Consider the following 21,312-nt stretch of genomic DNA (forward strand, 5'->3'; position numbering starts at 1 on the left):
CACTCAACCCCCCCACCCCCGCAAGATGTCCTCAGGCTTCTCGGTCAAGAAACTCAAAAGCTGATTGGGAGGAATTGCAATGATCAGTGATTCAGTCAAGCTTGTTAGGTTCTTGTGATTTAGTCACAGACTACACTGGCTACTATACAAAGAGCTGTCTTTTCTCATCACTTTATATTCTCTAGTGACAGCCCTGAGAGTATAAACAATTACACATTTCATCTGCTTTTAGTGGGCACCATTTTGGCTAAAATTCCACTATACTTTTTCATATTTGTTACAAATAAAATTATTGATCTATCTGAAAGGTACCTTGCCAACAGAAAGTTAAAACTCCAGTCTGGCCAAAATATAGCATCTTCCATCCTGAAGTCCTTACACGTTACATACATGGACCACATCACCCCTTGATAACAGAGTTCAGGTACAGTATACAGAGTTGGTAAAGATGAAATTTACACTGTTCGTATGCCTAAAATTACTTATTCTTTTGAAAGAGCACTTAGTATCTACAGATGTCATCAATCCAGCTCTTTTCTTGAGCAATAAAATTTGGTTCATGAGGCTAACATGAACCAATACACACTAACGGTGCCCTACTGCTCTTACACAAACAAAACAGTAAGTCTTTTTGGTAAATTACTCTGACAATAGAGTAAGATCTTTAGTTGCCATTTTTTCCTTTGTCAGAGACCAGCAGATCTTTGTGTATAATCTTCACTAACATTTTCCCCAAGGGCCTGATCAATACTTTAAATACAACTGAAACCACAACTCATTAAAACAAATCTTTTGTTAGGATCCCAGGATCTTACTCTGACATTTAAGTGATCCATGCATCCCATATGACAATAAGCTTCATTTTTCATACAATAGCATTTATATACACATCACCACCATATACTTTACATACGTAGACTAGGAATTTTCATCAGAGTTTCTAAATCTTACTCCTTCATAAGAACCAGATAAATAATCCCCTCAGATACATGGTAAGCTTTTTAAAGTGGAAACAAGGGTGCATATTTTAAAAGCTAGGGCAAGGACAGCCTGTTTCTTTTCCTTCCTGGCTTGTTTCCACTAAAAGTTCAGCAAAAACTTCTTGAAGATCAGGAAGGCAACATAGCTAGATGGGACCAGCCATAGTCACAGTGCATACAACTAGCTCAGATTGACCAGATTACTGTAAAGCTGCTAGTAAAGGCAGCCTTCATGGAACCTGGAGCTCTACCTCTGTATCTGTCTTCAAATGCACACACAGAGCATATTTCTTACAGAAAGGATTAGGCAAAGGGGAAAAAATCTTCTTCATTTCCCCTGGAAACACATTAGACCCTTTGCAGGGAAGTTGACCCCCTTATTAACAAGCACTGCTTCCTCAAACTTGGTGCAGTGACTCATAAAACTTAAAAACATAAAGAGAAAAAGTAACAGAAAAGAAAGATGAAGTTTCTAAGTTGCGAAAACAAGTACAATGTATATCCTTGCAGACTAGTCAATCAGAGGACAGAAATGCAGCATGTGAAGATGCATCACCGGGGCGAAGACAGGCAAGGCGAATATGATTTAGAGTCACAGGTTAAAATGAACAGAGGTTTTGAAAAGATTTGAATAGCTTGGAAAGAAGAAGTTCCAGAAACTAGTCCCTTTTTCACTTCTATAGCACACTGTAATGTCCAGAATAATTCATATGTAGTGCTAGTACAGAAATTAGGTGGATACATGGTCCGATGTATAGGAAGCAGTAAGTTCATGTATGTTTAACCCAAGAGGGCATTTCTGAATTGAATTTACAGATGAACAGGAGACAGCAGAAGTGACAAGACAGTGCAATATGCACACACTTTGTCCAGTAACGTCTCGGGTTACAACATTTTAGAGCAGAATACAACGAACAGAAGAAGCCACCCACTGAAAAAGCAACACACACACACAACTAGATAGCTGTTACCAGAAGATAATTGAATATGCTTTTTTGCATATCAAGACCAAGGCTTATTATCTCCAACTGCAACCTACAATGGCAAAAACTAATACCATTAGAATACCACCATAAAAAATGATGGTATAACTTTAGGAATTAGTAATCGGGTCTGGCTAGGGACCTATCAAATTCAAGGTCCATTTTGGTTAATTTCACGGTCATAGGATTTTTAAAATAATGAATTTCATTATTTCAGTTATTTAAATCTGAAATATCATGGTGTTGTAATTGTAGGGGTCCTGGCCCCTCAAAAAAAGGAGGGGTGTGTGTGTGTTGGTGGTGCTGGTGGGCGTTCTGCAAGGTTATTGTAGGGGTGGTTGTGGCATTGCTACCCTTCCTTCTGCGCTGCTGCTTCTGGCGGCGGCGCTGCCTTCAGAGCTGGAGAGAGGCAGCTGCTGGCTGGGAGGCCAACTCTGAAAGCAGAAAGAAAAGGAGGACTTGTGGCACCTTAGAGACTAACCAATTTATTTGAGCATAAGCTTTCGTGAGCTACCGCTCACTTCATCGGATGCATGAATTGCATCCGATGAAGTGAGCGGTAGCTCACGAAAGCTTATGCTCAAATAAATTGGTTAGTCTCTAAGGTGCCACAAGTACCCCTTTTCTTTTTGCGAATACAGACTAACACGGCTGCTACTCTGAAATCTGAAAGCAGAGTGGCTGCCAGTACCAGCGCAGAAGTAAGGGTGGCGTGTATGGTATTGCTACCCTTACTTCTGCGCTGCTGCTTGCAGAGCTGGGCCTTCAATCAGCAGCCACTGCTCTCCGGCAGCCTAGCTCTGAAGGCAGCCCAGAAGTAAGCATGGAAATACCGCAACACCCCTAAAATAACCTTGTGATCGCTCTGCAACTCCCTTTTGGGTCAGGACCCCCAATTTGAGAAACACTGATCTCCCCTGTGAAATCTGTATAGTAGGGTAAAAGCACACAAAAGATCAGCTTTCATCGGGGGACCAGATTTCACGGTCCATGACGTGTTTCGTGGCTGTGAATTTGGTAGGGCCCTAGGTATGGGATGTGAAACACATAAATCACTGGACAGAGTGTTGATATGACCAGAAGTTAACATTTGATGTTATATAGCCTGAGTCCATCTCATAAAACTTCTAATCATAAGGTCACATGGACTGAGTATGTGCAGAGAACATGGACTGAATAGGCACAGTCATCTACCTACTCTCTCACCTCTAGATGTTCTCTGTCAATTGCAATTTGAGGCACTATGGTGGGGTGTTCTGGGAAAGCTCAGACTGTCTCCTGCCTGTGGTTAGAGATCATTTGATAACACTTCTCATACAGCATCTTTCACAAGCAGAAGAGTTATTAAAGGACTATGCTTTAAAATATTAAGTCTATGGCTTTTTAAATTCCTTATCCTGAGTGACACTAAGCACTTCAAACCCCACTAAAGTCAGCAGGAGTTAGGTATGCTCCTTACTGCTCAGGATCAGACCCTAACCGAACAGGATGTTCTGATATCCATTATCAGTACTGTCGTTTTAAAAAAAAGCTAAATAATCTGAGTGTTCCAGATGGCATGAACTAGAAACAGCTGAAAATGAAATCTGAACAACAGAGGACGCCCAGCAAATGCTAACTGAAAATTTTTTGCATCAAAGTAAGTTTTACCTCCACATTTACTCTTTTTGTTTGGCCTCAGGGAAAGCCCTTGCGGGGAAATGAATTTCCAACAGAAACAAAATTTTATAAAAACGTGTAACGGCTCCAATCTAGAACTACAATTAAATGCAATATTTCAGTCCAGCCCATTTTTATCAGCTAAGTACCTGGAAATTGGGACTCACAATGGGAAACCTTGATAGACTTAATAGCTGCACAATTTAACACTAGGAGTGCAAATACTGCACTTATTTACACCACTGTAAATCTGGAAGAGCTCCATTAATTCTCTGTGGAGAGGTGCTATATTTTCCATACACAAATAGCCAACATGTTCTTCCAGTCAAGATGATTTATTTTAGCATGAGGATTCCAAGCCAGAATCCCATGGTACTGAGCACAGTCTCTCAACGCTAAGATCCTCCATCTTGAATTGCCCTCAACACTCTCCCCACCTCCCTTCATTCTCCCAGCAGACAGGCAAAGTCCTTACATTTAAAGATGCAGGACACAGAAAATAGGATAATATCTCCTCAGAGCTGAATAGCAGCAGACTTCCTTCTTATTTCTTTATTGAGAAAAAAAGTATTTTACTTTCATTATTAATTTTTGTCTGTGCACTTACTCCAGCCAATGTGACTGAATTATTATTTATTTGTATATTATGGAATCCAAGGGTACCAATCAGGTATGAGGTCCACACTGTACTACATATTCTCTGGACAGATATGCAGCAAAGAGGACAGTCCCTGCCCCAAACAGCTTAACAAGATACATGCCCTGTGTATGTCTTTGTTAATTAATGTAATTTTTATTGCCTTGAATCTCAAGCCTGCTCTGTGTCGGCATGTGGTCCATTTTAACTATAAATTTATTCTTTTGGGTAGCAGGGATATCTCATTACCTGCAAAAGTACTAGGCACTTTGCTCGTGCTATGGAAATAAATAGCAATATCTACCATAGCTCCCTGCCTAGGCAGCAGTTCATGACAGTTTCAACTGTATTTTCAAAAGGAAGATTTATGAAAACAATTAAATGACACCCCTACATATCTGTCATGTAAGCAGTTTCTTTCAATCATCACTGGCATATGAGGCATTTCATTATCAACAGCTGGGATGCTTTCAGGCAGCCTCAACTCCCAATCAGACAGGGTTAACTTTAGATGTCCAAAACTGACACAGTGTTTTATGATTTTACGTTAGCTCACAGCTCAGTTTTTAAATACACCATGTCACTGAGCTTGTTAGCAGCATCACAGCTGCCTGAATTAACACTCAGTTCATTTTAGTTTGTACCTGGCAATACAACCACCACCGGTGTAAGATAATTTAATATACCGTTAATAAAGACAGGAATTATTTTTATCTTGACAATGTAACATAAATTGGATAGAGTAGCTATTACAAACATTACAATTATCAAGCAGTGTATTTATGATGCCCTAAAAACCTAATTACTATCAGTCTCATTATGCTGAAGAATTTCCCACTACAGCTTCTATTTTCTTTTCTTTTTGCTAAATGGGAGTTTTTATGTGCAGATTAAAAATGTTTAAATTTTGTATAAACTGCTACAATCCCAAAACTTTCATTGCTGACTACAAAAACATGGGATCAGAATGCCAGGTCACTTAATACTCTGAGTAGATGTATTCAAAATAATGGGTCCAGGATTCTGTCTAAATAGGACTTCTGGGATTTAATTGTAGTCCTACGGACAAAATACCCCAACTACTGACTGCCTCAAGGTCAAATTATCTCTGAAGCTATGTCAGTAATTAGTAACTTGTTCAATATTTGTGGAAAATGCTATGAAGTTCTGCTCATGTGACAACTGCATGAATGCAGTGCAAAGGGACACGCCAAAACATTGCACTCTGTGGCATCATTCATGGTCACTGCTTGCGTGGAATTTGGGACTCACTCACATTAACTGCAGTATTTCTTCTGTCACATTCATTAAAAAGGGCTAAAATAAGAAATTACACTGGTGACATGCTCCTGAGAAGAAACAATCTTTGAGGAAGATTAAGCTTTAGAAAAGGTTATTTGAATTAACAGCTTCCCTACTAACTAAATCATTACTGAGAGACTCCCTCTCACCCACACATTTGTTTTAAAGACAAGGGAATCAGTGCTCATGCATGTTTCCCCTCACAGCTCAGTGGACATGCAGGAGCCTGCTCAACTGTGTGACAGGTTTGCTGGAGGGATGACACCCTCCCCTGCTGAATGGGATCAGAGACTTAACTCATTTCATTTGTGACCCAAGACAAAAATCTAATCCTCAGTCTTCAGAAGAACTGTAATCCTACTGCATTGTTTAGGGCCCCTTTTCCACCCACTGACATCCTCAGACCAAACTTCTTAGCTATTGCTAAAATCTTAAATTTTGTTTCTTAAATCTGCCCCATACAGAAAGGAAATGAGCTTGCATAACTCAAGATACATCTACACTGCCTCACAGTTTGGCCTGAAGGGGTATGAATAGCAGTGTGCATCGAAGCGTTGTGCTGTCTCTCTCCCATGTGGATGCTGTGGGCATGAATCATTCACTTCCACAGCCTCCACAAGGGAAAGTTACAGCACAGCATTTTAGTGCACGCTGCTATTCTCAGATCTGGAAACCTTTATATAGGTTGGCCAAAGTGCAGCCTTTGCGCTAGACATAGTCCACTGGAGAGCTCTTAGATCAAATTGGAGCACTATCTATGTGGATTGACAGTCTGATTTCCACCTTAGCATTAAAAAAGGGTGGCTGCAATTTGCTTAATATTAGACAAAATTAGGTATGCTCCTATGCTCGCAGCAAGCTGCCACTTTAGCTGGGCAAAGTGTGACCACTCTGCCTAAAAGTGTATCATAAAGGAGACTCAGCATGACACTCTTGAATGTTGGCCATTTCTCTGAATAACTCACTTCTGTTCTATATTATAGAACACCATGTAAGAAACCTAGAGCTATATATAATTAACCACTTCAGCATGTGTATAATTAGAACCTAACATAATAAACATTAAACCCCATATATGTGTTTGCAATGCAGTTTCAACTCCTTTCATTAGATATTAATCAAAGAGCACATATGCTCTGCTTGCCACTTCAGGCAGTTTTTTTGCTGTTGTTGAAGCAGTTGAATCCATCAGGAATGTAAATTACAAGGCATCACGGAGGGATTTGTTGGAAAAAAATATTGTTTCCAGTAAAATCTTTAACTGAGCATTCAAAGTAGAAGGAAAAAATGGAGGCAGCTGGTCTAAAACAAATGTTACAGTTCAAAGTAGTAAATCTTAACATAAGTAATATGCTGAACTATCATGGTTGTACACTCCAGTAACTTAGCAGAGACTAAGGATCTTTTCTCCTCTGGATCATGTGAAAGTCAGATCAGTAATGGGATATAGATGTGGTTCTCAAACTTTCACAATTGTTCAGAACTTAAGACAGGAAGGCTTTAGAGAACTTTTTCTCCCAACCCTAATCCGCACCTTCCATTCCATGTGGTGGCTGGATCACTCAGTTACATTAAGTATTAGGACACTATTATAGAGACACGTTCAAATAAACTTGCTTTAATGCAATAGGTTCAGCTGCTTGACACCAGCGGTGCTATTTATTTCCTCTCCATGGGTGTAGGACTTTACATTAGTAACAAATCTCTTCACCTTGCCTTCAATGCTCACTGCTCTTGGCCTCTTTGCAGTTTGAGTTTGCCTGCTGAATTTGATAACCCCACACTGACTGTGTTTGCCATACAGCTGACAAAGAAAGTCTTTGTAAACAGACTCCAGCAACCTAACAGGACTACATGCTGGAATCTCTACTTGTGAGCCAGTAGATGCACAGTTAAAGATTTCTGGGATGGGGTATGGCTGATGGAGTTCAATTATACATACTTCCTCCTTGTGATGGAAGAGGCTCTGTAGACCACAATTTGAAAATGACTGGGAAAGCCATTTAGAAAGATATTACCACTAGAGCTGGCTGGAAAATGGATTATTGCCCTGTGGAAAATTTTGACTTTTGATCCTAAAACCAAAAATTCAATCATAAACCATAAGCTTTTCTAGTTTAGATTTTTCAAGGAAAATTTGACATTTTTGAATGTCATGAAAAAATTGTTTAACTGAAAATCCAATTTTCCACCAGAAAAGAGTTTTGATGGAAAATTTTTCAACTCGCCTTAATTACCACCCGATGGTTTATGTAAAATGTGTTCAACCACTTTGTAGCAGCAGAAGGAGCCATTTTAAATTGGCCATTATGTCTTGTAAACGACATCTGTGGGATTTTTTTTTGTTTTTGTTTATATATCCAGAATATAGCAATGTGCATCACTAAAGGGAGGTCTGAAAAAAAAAAAAACTGCCCGGAGGGAAAGACAATTGATTAACAAATTTTCTCAACTAGAACTACAGTGACATACTGGAGATTAGAAAAGAGTAAGAGACGCGAGAAAGACCAATGTTAAAGGTACAGTTTATAATTTATAGCATCTTGATAGTGCCATATTTTTCTAGGTTTTCAGTCCAGTTTCTAGAACAGTAGTCCATGTCACCTTGGAGCAACCTTGCTGGCCCTCTTTTAATACAAATGGAAACTAAACTACCTTCTCATTCTTACAGCTGGTTCCTACGTATCAAGGTGGAACAGGAAAGCCTGCACTGTCAGTACTGTATCGATTCTGTGAAAGGAACATTTCATCCAATGGTATTCCAACTCCTTTCCTGAACTCCAAACACCAAGTTTTTAAAGTAAAAACAAACAAAAACTTCTGAATATGCCCTCTCAGCATCTCCTGTACAGACTATGCCTCCATAGCATTCTACATCTTCTGCAACAATACAACATGAGAAAGGGTCAAAGAACTATATTTTGAAATGAAAACAGATGTGATTGTATAGTTGTGTCTGACCTACAGGAAGGGTGGCAACAGGGTTTGATGGGGAAGGAAAGAGGAGAGAGAAAAGATGGCAGAAATTAATTCTTTGAGTAATTCCTGCTATTTCAAGTCTCCATGCTTGTCAACGTGTCACTAACAGCTAAATTTAAGTTTTAGTACACTAAGAATTAAAAACGAAAAAATATTTTTATTGAAAAATTAAATTTACAGCACACCTAGCATGTCTGATGCCATAACCTATGCAAACAAATCTCACATATTTCTCTTTCCATAATGCATTATAAAGAACACCAGTTCTCCTTGCACAAGACGCCTCAGATGGCTGTTTCATTCTCTGTAAACATTCATGGACAAACAGTTAATTCTGCCCTGGTTATTTTCCCTGTCATAGATGTGCTTATTTTTAGCCATCATGTGACCCTCCAGTATTTTCCAGGCACTGCTTTAGCCATCCAATTCTCACAGGATACTTCAAAGCAAAAGGCAAAACATCCTTCAGACTGAAGAATCTTCTGGAATTTTAACCTAATAAAATTGTTTACTTAATAAGTTGTCTTTTGTCCACAAATTTTTGATGCTCCCCACCCTGAAAATATGGTGGCCTGTTGAGGTGTGATTTACACTTGGGAATGCTTACATAAGCTTGCTGAGCTGAAATCCCAACAACCTGATCAGACTACTTTCTACAGGCAGAATTAAAATTGGCACAAAACAAAAAAAAAGTTGTATTTTAATCCCTCACAACAACTTTGAGCCTACATCTGTTGACTGTTTACTACAGCATAAGGGAAAAAACAGGTTATAAGAGGTTAAAGGACCTGAGCAATATTGAGCTGGCAGATGGCACTATATGTGAGGAACCTGTGGTGCTGGCGGGAAGCCTGTAATGGAATATATACTGTTGGTACCGATCCTTATGAAAACATGCATGTGTATTCCCCTTGTACAGTGGGAATAGTATGTGGTGAAGTGGGGCTGGCTCCTTATTCCAGAGTACTACCACTTCAGGTAGTCTGAAAGGTACAATTATCAAATTCCATCCATAGTTCATACTATATATCAGCTCTTGACAAATTGGCTCTGCCTCCCCAAGGAATGAAGGCAACATGAGGGTGGCACAGAAGATTAGTCCCAGGGAACTATTTATGCTGCAATTTCCAAGCTGCATTATCCTTGACCTGCCCTGACTTTTAAGAGTGACTGCTCTTCGAAGATGTCAGAGAAACCTCCTTGGAACACTCATTTTTGAAACAAAGTTAATATTTCTTTTTATATTTCTCCTTGCTCTTAATTTTTTTACAAACAAACCAAACCAAACGTAGGCTGCTAAATGCAAGTTGGGGACCAAATGTAGCATTTGCACAGATATGATAAACATCTATTTACAGAAATGGTAAACAGATGCCAAACTCCATCTGGTTCTGAGAGTTTGGCATCAGATTAAGGCACACTGAAAATAATTTTAGCTTGTTACAACTACCTTTTAGGGGTAAATTTTCAAAGCAGCCTTTAAGGATTTAGCAGTTTAATTTTGTTAGTGGGAGATTCACAGCTAAATCTTTTTGTACTTCTGAAAAAACAGAACAAAATGTTAGGAAAAATATTAACTAGTTAGGAACAATAATTAAAAGATTTACATGATAAGTGTCTGATTAAACAGAAAATGTTATTTTGTGGAGCAAATCAATATTAGTGTCTCTGCCAACTAGGTAGATAAAGATAATATTTCAATCTATCTATATAGATTTATTGGTGGCTAAATATTAGGGCTGTCAAGCAATTACAGTGCTCACTTTATATTTATTTTTGATTACAAGTATTTGCACTGTATAAAAACAAAAGAAATAGTATTTTTCAATTCATCTAATAGAAGTACTGTAGTGCAATCTCTATCATGAAAGTTGAACTTACAAAAGTAGAATTACGTACAAAAAAACTGCGTTCAAAAATAAAACAATGTAAAATTTTAGAGCCTGCAAGTCCACTCAGTCTGACTTCTTGTTCAGTCAATCGCTCAGACAAACAAGTTTGTTTACATTTGCAGGAGATAACGCTGCCCACTTCTCGGTTACGTCACCTGAAAGTGAGAACAAGCATTCTCATGGCACTGTTGTAGGCAGCGTCGCAAGATATTTACGTGCCAGATGCGCTAAAGATTCGTATGTCCCTTCATGCTTCAACCACCACTCCAGGGGACATCCAGCCATGCTGATGATGGGTTCTGCTCGATAACAATCCAAAGCAGTGCGGACCGATGCATGTTCATTTTCATTATCTGAGTCAGATGCCACCAAAAGAAGATTGATTTTCTTTTTTGGTGGTTCGGTAGTTTCTGCATCGGAGCGTTGTTCTTTTAAGACTTCCGACAGCATGCTCCACACCTCATCCCTCTCTGATTTTGGAAGGGACTTCAGATTCTTAAACCTTCGCTCGAGTGCTGTAGCTATCTTTAGAAATCTCATATTGGTACCTTCTTTGCGTTTTCTCAAATCTGCAGCGAAAGTGTCCTTAAAATGAATAACATGTGCTGAGTCATCATTCGAGACTGCTATAACATGAAATATGTGGCAGAATGCAGGTAAAATAGAACATGGGACATATAATTCTCCCTCCAAGGAGTTCAGTCACAAATTAATTAACACATTTTTTTAACAAACGTCATCAGTATGGAACCATGTCCTCTGGAATGGGGGCTGAAGCATGAAGGGGTATACGAATGTTTAGCATATCTGGCATGTAAATACCTTGCAATGCCGGCTACAAAAGTGCCATGCGAATGTCTGTTCTCACTTTCTGGTGACATTATAAATAAGAAGAAGTAGGCAACATTATCTCCCGTAAATGTAAACAAACTTGTTCGTCTTACTACTGATTGGCTGAACAAGAAGTAGGTTTGAGTGGACTTGTAAGCTCTGAAGTTTTACATAGTTTTGTTTTTGAGAGAAGTTATGTAACAACAACAACAAAATCTACATTTGTAAGTTGCACTTTCACAACAAAGAGATTGCACTACTACTGTACTTGTATGAGGTGATTTGAAAAATACTATTTCTTTTATCATTTTTACAGTGCAAATATTTGTAATAAACAATATTCACTTTGATTTCAATTACAACACAGAATACTATATGAAAATGTAGAAAAAGATCCAAAATATTTAATAAATTTCAATTGGTATTCTACTGTTTAACAGTGCGATTAAAACTGCAATTAATCACGATTAATTTTTTAAAATCGTGATTGTTTTTAGTTAATTGCGTGAGTTAACTGCGATTAATTGACAGCCCTACTAAATATATTACTCAGGTTTCTTGGAATTATTTGACTAATTTATGAAGGATATTAACCAGAATTAAAAGGAAACATATACTTTTAAAAATTTTTAAAAATAAGTTTTAATATCCCCACATCTATCCTGTTCTTGACACACTAAGCACTATATGTCAGCATTCACACACAGACCTGCATCCTCAGGACCCACCCTGAACCAGCATCATCCAAACTTTCAGAAGGGACCTTATAAACTGTATCCACAGAAGTTTTTGTATGTGCTTACCTGCACACTCATACCTCAGAGAGTCTAATTAGCATTTTTGTGAAATGCCAAACATTTGATATACTATAAAAATCAATGTTTTTGCATGTACAATGGTTATCTTCATTTGCAAGCAGATAATCATACAAGTGCAGATATTACAGAACAATTTGAGAGCATTTTTGAAAATCTGACCAATGAAGTTTTCACACACATTTGGAGCAGTTTTAGTCCTGTAGAAGAGTGGGAGAATACTCATCGTATAATTTAGCATTTTGCGAGCAAACTAATGTTAATAGTCAAAAAGGCATCTGCTTTATTTCTCATCGCTTTTAAAAGCGGCTTAATACAATGCACCAGGCATGCAAAGAGCATTAAAGGTAAAGTTTTCAAAAGAATGCAGCATTGACCTAACTGTGCCCCCACGTAAGTAAATGGGAGTTTTACCACTGACTTCAACAGGAACAAAGTTAGACCAATGCTGACTGCATCTGAAAATCCCACAAAATGATTTGATTGCAGTGGACAGAATGCAGCTCTCTTTATAGGCACATGCAATTAATATCCATTCACACAACTACATCCTCAGGGCAGTCCCTGCACTGACATAATCCAAGTGATCACTCCGCTGCCTACCTACTTCAGGAGAAAGAAAAGGAATACTTGTGGCACCTTAGAGACTAACCAATTTATTTGAGCATGAGCTTTCGTGAGCTACAGCTCACTTCATCGGATGCATACTGTGGAAACTGCAGAAGACACAGTATGCATCCGATGAAGTGAGCTGTAGCTCACGAAAGCTCATGCTCAAATAAATTGGTTAGTCTCTAAGGTGCCACAAGTACTCCTTTTCTTTTTGCGAATACAGACTAACACGGCTGTTACTCTGAAACCTGTCAATACTTCAGGAGAGCATAAGAAAGGGGCCTAGGAGCTCTTGCAGTTTCTTTGCCAGGCCCTAGTATCTGCAATTAAGTTTCTCATCCTAGGTTTCATGGGTGGTGGGTGACGCTTCCCCTTGGGGAGGCTAGTCCCCTGCCCACCTCTTCCGGCCGAGGGCCTGCCTCCACTCACTGCTCTCAGCCCCCCGCCCCAGTGGCCTTCGCCAAAGGAGTTTGAGGGGGGTGGGGGGAAGGGCTGAGAGCTCTGCTGGGACTACCGCAGAGCTCTCTTCCCTGGCTGAAGAGCAGAGCCCGGAGCCCCTCCCCCCTTCCACTGCAGCCCCACCCCATTCCATTCATCCATGGGCCTGCCCCCATTCCATCCCCACTCTGCCTCTTTCCCTGTGAGGCCAGGCCCCCCACCAACTCCCCCCCGCACCGCCCCAAGATCGGAAAAGGCCTGTGCCCCCACTGCAGCTCCAGAGTGAGAGCTCCTCCAGCCCTGGGGCTGTGATAGAGGGAAATTTTTCAGGGGGCCCCAAATCTTCCACTGTCTCCACTCCCCACCACTACGGTGCGAGGTTTGGGGAGACTTAGCCTCCCACAGTCTCCATTATGCACTGCCTATGCTAGGTTTCATTTGTTTTTTTACAGTGCAAATATTTGTAATCAAAAATAGATATAAAATGAGCATTGTACACTTTGTATTCTGTGTTATAATTGAAATCAATATATTTAAAAATGTAGAAAACATCCAAAAATATTGAAATAAATGGTATTCTATTATTAACAGTTCGATTAATTGCACAATTAATCATGATTTTTTTTTTAACTGCACGATTAATCGTGATTAATTTTTTTAACCACTTGACAGCCCTAATATATACATATAGGATATATTCCTCTTGGGACTATATTGGGAAGTGTTAGTATTCTCATCCAATAAGAGACCTTATTCCTTTAGACAGTGCAATTTACATGACTTAACACATGACATATTGGTGAAACTAAAATACACGTTACTCAATGGGTTAAACCTACTCTCCAATGAGCTACCAACACTTTTGACTAAACATAGAATCTTGTTCTAGATATAATGGACAACAAATGTTTTAAATACACAAAAATTCTCCATTTAGCATCTGGTAGAAAAAAATATCAAAAGACCTTTACAGATAAACACTGTAATTCTGGACTATATTTAAATCAATGGAAAGGAAATCAATGTACTTCCCGAGTGTCTAGAAATTGTCAGAAGACCTCTTATTTGTCCCGCACAACGCTTGAACTGGAGAAATGTCTTATGTGTCTCAGTGTTTCCTCCAGTGTCGCTTTTCATTTTCTTCTTCAAAGTAGCAGCAGCCTGAAGACTGAGGATATGGCATTACCACCCACACCTCTCTTGCCCAGTTCAAATACTGAAAGCTATTCCATTCCCTCAGAATCTTCCAGGTATTAGCAACACTCACGAATTCCCTCTGCAGATGGTCTGTTTTGCCATCCACATTAAGCTTACACTTATTAATAAGAAGTATTTTTAAAACCATTCACTTTGAATTAGCAATAGAACTTAGCAATTTTCCTTTTTTGAAGGGGGGTAGGGAACTACCACTCAGGGAAGTACACTCAGGGTTGGCTATCAGGTTTCTTGCCCTGGGTGCCAAACCATCACCGGGAATGATGTGGGGTGTGTGCGCACCTAATAAGGGTGGTTTTTTTTTTGTTTAGCCATTCAGGGGCATCAAAACCATGTCCCACCCTATGTGACAACACACCTATGGCCATCCCTAAGTACACAAAAGGCACCAGCTCCTCAGAAATTCAGAACAAAAGGTTAAAAATATAGGAGGTACAAAACCAAAACGCAGATGTGTTACAAACCCAGCATAAGAAGCTGGCAGTGTTTGCCTGAAACACCCCACTGCGCTAGCAGATGTTGACCTTGCTGGGAAAGTGGGTTAAGTGACTGTTGCTAATTCATGGAGGTAGGTGGTTCAACCCCACACGGATATAAGGGAGAGTAGGGAGCAGCACATTCCAGCTCTTGGATCTAAGGTGTGGACTGAGGAAGGAACTGTAGAAGCAGCCATGCTTGGGGTGGAGTTTTGAGTTGAACTTTATGTTATTGTTAATGTAAATGTTGAAGGTAAACTCCAGGAAAGGGTGAGTATTTGACTCTAAACAGCGTGTGGATTTTATTTGAGAGCAGGCTGGGAAAGGACTTACTCTCACCCCAAAACTATGAAAAACAGATTAAAACAACGAGATTGCACTACATGTTTAGGGTTATTTTTAAGATGTTTCTGCTGCTCTCTTGTTCCCTGGTTTAGTCAAAGTGATAAAAAAGTATCTGTTTTGTGACCCACACTCTCTATGGATAGTGTAGGAACAACTGTGAAATGGATCTTTGATGCTTTTTCCCATTTCCAATACATGCCAAGTAATAATAATAATAAAAAAAAATCAATGATGCCTTTGAAGACATAGGACATTACTGTACGGGGCCCACTTAGAAGATTACTGTGTCTGAATGATCAGCACATTTAAAAATACAAATCAATCTATTTTCTGCTTTTGGGCGAGCACTTAGGATCTGGAAGTGTTCCAGTCACCAGAAAACCGGACTATGCCTGCAATTTCCTGTGAAGATGAGGGTGTGTGGGGGGGAGGTGGGAGAAACTATTTGTTACATTCTTGAGTAGTTTATTTCACCTAGGCTCAGAAGCAAAACAGTCAATTGGCTGTGTCTCCAAAATTAGGTACACTGGAGTCATGGGATTTATCTTCCAGACCGCGAAATCTTCAGTAATGATATGGCAAGTCAAAACAGACCAACAAAATGACTGCCCACAAAAAGTCCATTTATGCAATCTAGGATGGTGAGCCCCAGATAGCGCAAAATGCAAACACAAAGAGCGTGGTGGCTGTTGAAACACCATTTCTAATTTGACCCCATATTTATATAAGCTATTGACAGCAGATTAAGACATTACTATACCATTATCTGTAAAATGAGAATGGAAATCTCCAAGATTTACAATACCTGCAGTGGGGGAGTTTGCATGATGGGACTTTTTTGGTAAGTTAAAGATCTGTTCACCGGGATCTGGTGGGGGAAGAGCATCTTGGCCTTGTCGAGCCACGACAGGATCATACTCTTTACCATCATAGTTGGCATCAAAGAACTTCTTAAACCATTGGATAAAATCTAAGTTGTCTTGGAAGCGCCCTCTCACCAATTTCTCCACTGGAATCACCTGTAAAATACAATAGTAAACGGTTCCAGTAACACTGCATTGCCAGTACATACATATTTCTCAAATTATCTAACAATTTAACTACCAGTGTGGTGTCTCCTGCATCACTCTGGATTTAGAGTTATATGGTTACGGTCTTCTCAGCTTTGTGTGTAGCTATATATAAAGCCCTTTTAAATACTCATTTTCTAGCAGTACCTTTCCATGAACAACGTTAAGTTAACCTCTCAATAGTGCATGTTCTTCTAAAAGGTAAAAGTACCAGTATTATGATACCATAGTACAGAGTCTTGCAACCTGACCCAAACTCCATGGGACCCCATCTACAAGTGCTGGGTTCAGCTCGGGTCTGAAAACAACCCAACACATTTGGGCTTGACTCGGGTAGTCTCTCATAATCTCCTCCTGCCCATGAGGTCGGTGAGGCAAGGCGGCGGAGCCTGCTGAGTGCCCTGCTCCTGCTGGCCATGGTCGTGCTGTGCTGTGCGCACCATGGAGCGAGCGTGCTGAGGAACTGTAACATCTATTATGCTGTAGCACACACAGCGCAGTGAGACGGGGGCAGCTGGCTGCACTGGTACATGCAGACACTGCTGTGACGACCCCACAAGCAGGAGGCAGATGGAGATGGATTGTGGGCACAGGGTGTGGGAAGCCCCCCACCAGGCCAAACCTCAAGGATGAAATGGCAGCAGTGTTGACACAGATTGGGAAGGGGGGGGAGGAGTGTCAGATTTGGGTTGGGTCAGGTCTGAAAACAACTTGACTCTCTGGTTGGATTTGGGCAGCCATGAGCTACTCAAGTTTGGGATGGGCTTTAAAATTAGGCCTGTGCAGACCTCTACCATTACTGTTCTTCCTCAGCTATGCTCCTTTTAGGTTTGAGTGACAACTGGGCTGCATGTAGCCAGTCTGAAACTACTGCCATCTTTAACAACAAGTAACTGGGATTCTGTCCAAGATTTTCATGCAATCAGATGTATGTCCTAAAACTGAACAATTTCTTCAAAAAGCAGAGTCAGATTCTGGCTTGCCCTGAGTAGGTGTGCAAGGAGCTGTCAGAACACAAAAAATCCTCTTTCACACTGCCCTGTGTATGCACGGTGGGGAAACAGAATCTCAAGTGTTCTCATTAGACAAACCTATGTAAGCACCGTTAGTGTTGGGTGTGTCTGCAAAAGGCTCACGGAATCATAGAAGTTTAGGGCTGGAAGAGACCTCAAGGTATCATCTAATTGCTCTCCCTGTCCTGAGGCAGGATTAAGTATACCTAAACCATCTTTGGCAGGTGTTTCTCTAACCTGTTCTTAAAAATCTCCAGTGATGAGGATTCCACAGCCTCCCTTGATAACCTATTCCAGTTCTTAACTATACTTACAGTTAAAAAGTTCTCCCTAATAACGAATCTAAATTTCCCTTGCTGGACATTTTTTCAGTTACTTCTTGTTCTACCCCCAGTGGCCATGAATACAATTGATCACCATTCTCTTTATAATAACCTTTTTCACATTTGAAGACTTATGTCATCCTCCTTCAGCCTCTCTTCTCTAAACTAAACATGCCCAATTCTTTCAACCTTTCCTCATCAGTCATGTTTTCTGAACTTTTTTTTTTGGTGCTCCCCTCTGCACTCTCTCCAATTTGTTCACATCTTTCTTAAAGTGGGGTGCCCACGATACTGTATGTCTCCAAAAGCGAAAGGAGCTGCTCCTTGGTGCACTCCCACAAAATCCTCAGAAGCATTCTGCCCACCTGTGTCCTGTGCAAGAAGAGTGTCACCAACCAATACTGCTATGCCTTGGCACTCTCCTCACCGCCTCTGTAGTGAAGCAGTGGATTTAAAAGACACAATGGAGTTCAAACTCATCTATATTTTTGAAATACACACATTCTAATACTGAGGTACTAACCTGATCATTCCAACCCCCCCCCCCACCCTTCCATACATGCTGTATATAGAATGGTTTGTTTACATGCAAGAGTTTGGGAAATTGCCCATGAAGTTTTAATGAGCTATAATGGAGACTGTGAGAAAGTTTCTTGTGTATCAATATCTTGTGAATTCTTCAGCAACATGAAGAATCTAATGAAACTGATTAAATCCCAATACTGCAGCATAAGATAGGGTTCTGCCCTGCTCTCTGGAAGATCAGGATTCAATTCCCATTCCCAGTTTCAGTGGGCAGATAAGGACTACTGTAGGAATGCTGGAAGTGCCACCATGGCTTGCTTAGCAACAGTCCACATTGCTGAAAGTCGAGTGGATCAGAAGAGAATCCAATCTTCAACTGGAAAAGGGGTGCCCAGAGTCTCAGGGGGAATGGAAATTACAAGGCTAAACTGGCGACACAGTGTTTTAAAAAACTAAAAGCTAGCCTGTACTTCACAGATCATGTCACATTTTGTACAATATCCTCTCAGTCTGTTGTGTTTATATTTTTAATGACACACTGGCAAACAATGAGGTTATTCCCTATAAAAAAAAAGAAATGACAATCAACTTTATTAGGCTTTTCAATGCTTTGCTGAAAGAACCCATTTTAAACAGAAGCACCTGTAGCATTATGGTAATAATGAATTAGTATTAAAAAGTCCTATAACATTCATTCAAAATATAGTGCTTTTAAAAACAGTTTAAGATTCAGAATAAAGAGGTTAAAAGCAGGCATTAAACCTTTTTTTAGATAAACCTTTACAAATATAGATATTTTGTACATACAGAACTGAAACATGACCGCATTTTAAACTTACTCACTTTTATTCAGTTTAGTTTCTCATGTTGCTACTGCTTATATAAACTGGCCAAATTCATGCTGAGAAACAGTTAATTTTATACCACTTCAAATTTAGTCTGAGTAAAACGTGTGATAGGATCCTATCTGCACACAGAATATACACCTGATTGTATCAAGGGGAAGTAGCCTGGGGAACACAGAGGATGGGTCAACATGACTGATTAAAGTCAAGGAAAGGAAAAGTAAAGACATATTTAGCTTTACAGAACAAATAATGCACAACAGGTGAGAGACTAAACAACACAAAGAACAAACATCGAAAAAAGCTTAATTTGTCAATGTGTATTTTGCTAGGAAAGTCGACCTGCTTGGACAAAATGCTGATTACATATTTTATAGGTTTTCTACATTTAAGACAGGCAGGGCATGGTTTGATTTGTTCATAGGTAATGTTCAAAGGAAATTCTGGATAGATTGCATAGTTTCATATGTTTTAAGGCCAGAAGAACTAGTAGGATCATCTACTTCCGGAACTCCTTCACAATTCGGCCACAGAAGCATCAAGCCCATATCTTGAGGTTGAGGTAGTCTGTTTGTTTGTTTAAAGAAAGATATCTAATCTTGGTTTAATGACTTACCAAACAACCTTGTGGATTCTCCATCATTTGGAAGTTCTTCCAATAGTTAAAAATGTACAACTCTTCATGTCCTACCTTGAGTAAGTAGTATTCAGTACAACAATAGATACAGAATGCTTGTTGTTTACCTCTATTGGGAATTCTGGGTGTCAACACACATGACCTTAAGTTTTCCCCTCACCTTCTGAGGATCACAGTATTTATTCATTTTAAGGATCTTCCAATGGACAGCATTTTATCATGAGGCCCTCTCGTGAACTCGGGGACCTAATGAGTGGTAATTTTTAAATTATTGACAACTAACTATTATGGGCCCAGTTTTTCACCTTGAGTATTAAGGGTCCCACATTTTCTGCCTTTGTAACCAGATACCCATTTTAGACGTCAAAATGCCAGTGAGAGCATCTAAATACAGAACTGGGATCTCCAATTCAGGTTTTAGAGTTTGAAAAACTAGGTCTGGTTATTTTTTATTTTGGTTCCCAATGTCCATTGTACATCACCCAGTACAGAAAGTTGTTTTGTAAAACATTACAAATTATTTAAATATTAAAAACTTACCTTATCCACATTCATTCTTTTAAATGATGCTTGCAGAAGTTTGAAATTGTGAATGTACTCGTGCTCCAGCTTTGCCTGAAATTTTACTTTCTTCAAGCTAATGCACCCTGGGAACAACATGTCCATGAACTGGCAGTAAGCTGCTCCTATAACAAGAAAATGCATTGACATTAATCTTGATGCACCCAGCTATAACTAAGTGTCATTTATAGTCAGAAAAGAAAGTAACCATGCTGACTAGCTACTGCTGTAATTCATTTCTAGTGCCATGTACCCAATGCCTATCAGTCCACTACAATGTTGAATAGTGTAAGTGGCCTATTAATATCTATATTATTTTCATTCAGTCTGGATGCACCAAGCACTATTGTGTAACATCTAAAGGATGACCGTGACTGAGGCAAGTAAATCTTTCTTCCATTTACAACTGGTGTTGTACTGAAGTAGAATCCCTATACAAGGTAGGGCTGCCTGTACAGCAAGTAATAAACTCCCTAGCTGTCAGTTTAAATGGAAGCCACCTAATAAGTGTCTTCAGACCCCTACAGCTTCCCAAAGTTGGATCAAGGGAAAATATTTTTGTTTCCTGGAACCAAAGAAATCAATGGCATTGAGATATAAGGTAGCTTGCTCAGTTCGCAGCCAATCCTATTCAGTACCCCCAACAGGTAGAGGCTTAAAATGAGACAGAGCAAAAACCCAAAGTGACATGAATACAGGCGGGAAATAAGTTTCAGAATTATGGGATCTAAGGCCATTTCTCCCCCTCCTCCCGCCCCTTCCCCAACAAAAAATCCTGAAATTTGTCACCTCTAAAGCTCAAAAAGGAAACATTTGGATAAGGAGACACCCAGTCATCTTATTGTCCAAAGAGTTCAGATATTAGGCTCCTCTTAGTGCTGCCAGTTTTAATTCTTTCACACAACAGGTTTACTAAATTTAGCATGAGGGTTCAGTAAATTTAGATGCCAGCCACAGGGGATAAAAACATGCAACTACACAAATGTGCAGGGAACTTTTAAAAAAAGATGAACTGACTAGGAATATATAGGTAGCATTTTGTTACACCAAGTGACCTTTCCCTTAAAAGGTCCTTATGTCACAGCAGCACCATCATTGGGGAAGGGGGGATCTTTACTATCAAGACATGAAAATGTCATGACATTTTGGTGACAAGTGTTAAAAATGTGGGGAG

General features: G+C 39.7%; 1 protein-coding gene across 2 annotated transcripts in view; it reads right to left on the reverse strand.

The window, feature by feature from the left end:
- Nucleotides 1-21,312, reverse strand: part of MAPRE2 (microtubule associated protein RP/EB family member 2) — a 155,492-nt gene that overhangs the window by 20,114 nt on the left and 114,066 nt on the right. For both annotated transcript variants that reach the window (XM_074944415.1, XM_074944414.1), the window contains 2 exons: nucleotides 20,118-20,263; nucleotides 15,970-16,183 (listed from right to left, as the gene is read on the reverse strand). In XM_074944415.1, coding sequence (XP_074800516.1) covers nucleotides 15,970-16,183; nucleotides 20,118-20,263 — 360 coding nt within the window. The remainder of the gene's footprint in view (nucleotides 1-15,969; nucleotides 16,184-20,117; nucleotides 20,264-21,312) is intronic.

Source organism: Natator depressus, chromosome 2 (genome assembly GCF_965152275.1).
Source record: "Natator depressus isolate rNatDep1 chromosome 2, rNatDep2.hap1, whole genome shotgun sequence".
NCBI lineage: Eukaryota > Metazoa > Chordata > Testudines > Cheloniidae > Natator > Natator depressus.